This window comes from Lutjanus erythropterus, chromosome 20, assembly GCF_056507025.1.
Source record: "Lutjanus erythropterus isolate fLutEry1 chromosome 20, fLutEry1.hap2, whole genome shotgun sequence".
NCBI classification, from domain to species: Eukaryota; Metazoa; Chordata; class Actinopteri; order Lutjaniformes; family Lutjanidae; genus Lutjanus; species Lutjanus erythropterus.
In genome coordinates this window covers 4,157,162-4,159,145 of record NC_139336.1, presented here as the reverse complement: position 1 = coordinate 4,159,145, position 1,984 = coordinate 4,157,162, and the positions used below count along the sequence as shown (strand labels likewise).

General features: G+C 44.3%; 1 protein-coding gene across 1 annotated transcript; it reads left to right on the top strand.

The window, feature by feature from the left end:
• Positions 1–578: 578 nt before the first annotated feature.
• LOC146308060 (uncharacterized) lies at positions 579–1,781 on the top strand. Its single transcript, XM_084746631.1, has one exon. It carries the CDS (start codon positions 579–581, stop codon positions 1,779–1,781), a length of 1,203 nt encoding a protein of 400 aa, XP_084602757.1.
• The last annotated feature ends 203 nt before the right edge of the window (positions 1,782–1,984 follow it).

Sequence of the window (1,984 nt, the reverse complement as noted above, 5' to 3'; positions counted from 1 at the left end):
AAATGGAGGAAAATTGAACCCCACTTCTCAGTTACTTAAAGGGACTTTATGGCCAATCATCTGAGTGCCTTAAAATTAATGGAAGGAAAATAATCCAAGTCTCTCCTCAAAATTTATGAAGAACTGAAAGTTTTTTATGACCCCGAGATTGACTTAATGCATTTTTCCTTTTCACAATTTTGTTTCTGTTTTTTTAGTTTATTTTTTTTACTACTTATTGCTCTGCATTATAATATCAATGTTAAATTACTTTTCTATACCATGCCTTGTATGTTATTCCTCTATAATGTTTTTCTATGCCTTGTTGTAATTGTTTTGTTACAAATAAAGTTTTAAAAAATTCAGTCAGCCATCTTTGAAAAAAAAACAAAAAAAAAAATTGGTATCCCATAGCAACAACAAGATCAAAGAACCGTGTTCTGATGATGTCATCAAGTCAGTTCTGGAATGTTGTGCTTATAAAAGGCTTCTCAGAATCAAACCTGCATCAGACACGATTTTCACTGTCGAGTATTCAGACACGAATTTCATCGTCACAAGTTAGGAAAGAAGTTTTACAAGTTCAAACACGAGTTACAATGGAAACGACACAAAGTCAGAGAAAGCAGAGGAGGCAGAGGAGAAACAACGCTGAGATCCATCAGCAGACTCATCAAGTCAAGGATTTCGCCACCAGACGCCTTGATTTCTACCTCCAGTCCCTGGAGGAGGAAATAAGGTGCGAGCTTAAGGACAGCGAGGCAAGGCTGACCAGGGGTCGATCTGAGCAGAGGCTCCACTTGGACATCCACGTGGACTCGCTGACCACTCTCGTCGATCAGATCCAGGACAAGCAAGAGGACAACAAGAGCAAAGAGCAGATGCAGAGTGAAATATGTAGACTGCAAGCCCTGCTAGACTCGGCTCCAGCCAAACATGACCACTCTGAACAGGAAGATACTGAGACTCTGAAATTACGTTTCAGGAAAATCTGCTTCATGCTGCGGACAGCTCAGAGCGACCTTGAGCAGAAGACATCCTACACCAAAGAACTTGAAGTCAAGTTGGAGGCCATGACCAAAAAGAACGAGGACCTTCAAAGTGAAGTCGAGGCCATGAAGTTACAGGTCCGTGTTGAGAAACAGCTGCGTGCCGTGGCTGAAACCAACATGGAGACGACAACTCATGGCCTTAAGTTGCAGCTTTTTGAAAAGGACACCGCAGAGTTTGAGGCTCGCACAAAGGCTGAACGGCTGGAGGCCGATCTTCTGTTTGAGCGGGATCAAGCTCATAAGCTGCAAGCAAAGCTGAACAAAATGGAGGAGAGTCTTGCTAAACAGAAGGAGGATGCAAAAAAGACACTGGAACGAGTCAAGGCTTCCCATCAAGCCCAGCTGGAGGAACAAAAAGCAGCGACCAGGAAGATTTCTTCTGCCCTTAAAAAGGCAGAGGATCTGCTGGAGACTCAGCGTCGCAGCTGGCAGCAGAAGGTAGAAGAAACAGAAAAATCAAAGACTTTCTTTGCGGCTCAACTTGAAGAGCAGAAACAAGAAAACAAAACTCTTGCAGATGCTCTGCAGAAGGTTGAGCAGCAGCTGGAAACTCATCATAACGAGTGGCAGAAGGAAAAATCATCCCTCCTTCAGGCCACAGAAGACCTCAGGCAGACTCTCCGGGAAAAGGAGCAGGAGTGGAAGAAGAAAGAGTTCTCCCTGAACTCCCAGCTGACAGCTCTAGAGAGTCAGCTAGCCAAGAAGAAAAAGAAGAAGAAGTGGTACCGTGTACTCACGTGTGGCGTCTGAAGATCATGTACAGCCCACACACAGACTTCCAGCTCAGGGACAGGGACTTACACAAACACAGGTATTTGTGAGTATTAATCAGTTTTAACCCCCAAACAGCACTTTGAAAACGGCTGTTTGAGGGTCAAGACTTTACATTCGTGCAGCACGGTGGTCAGCACTGCCCCCCTCACAGCAGAAAGATCCTGAATCTTAAACCCACT

Bases quoted from the DNA above. Each gene is read 5' to 3' on its own strand.
- LOC146308060 (XM_084746631.1), top strand. From the start codon at position 579: ATGGAAACGACACAAAGTCAGAGAAAGCAGAGGAGGCAGAGGAGAAAC.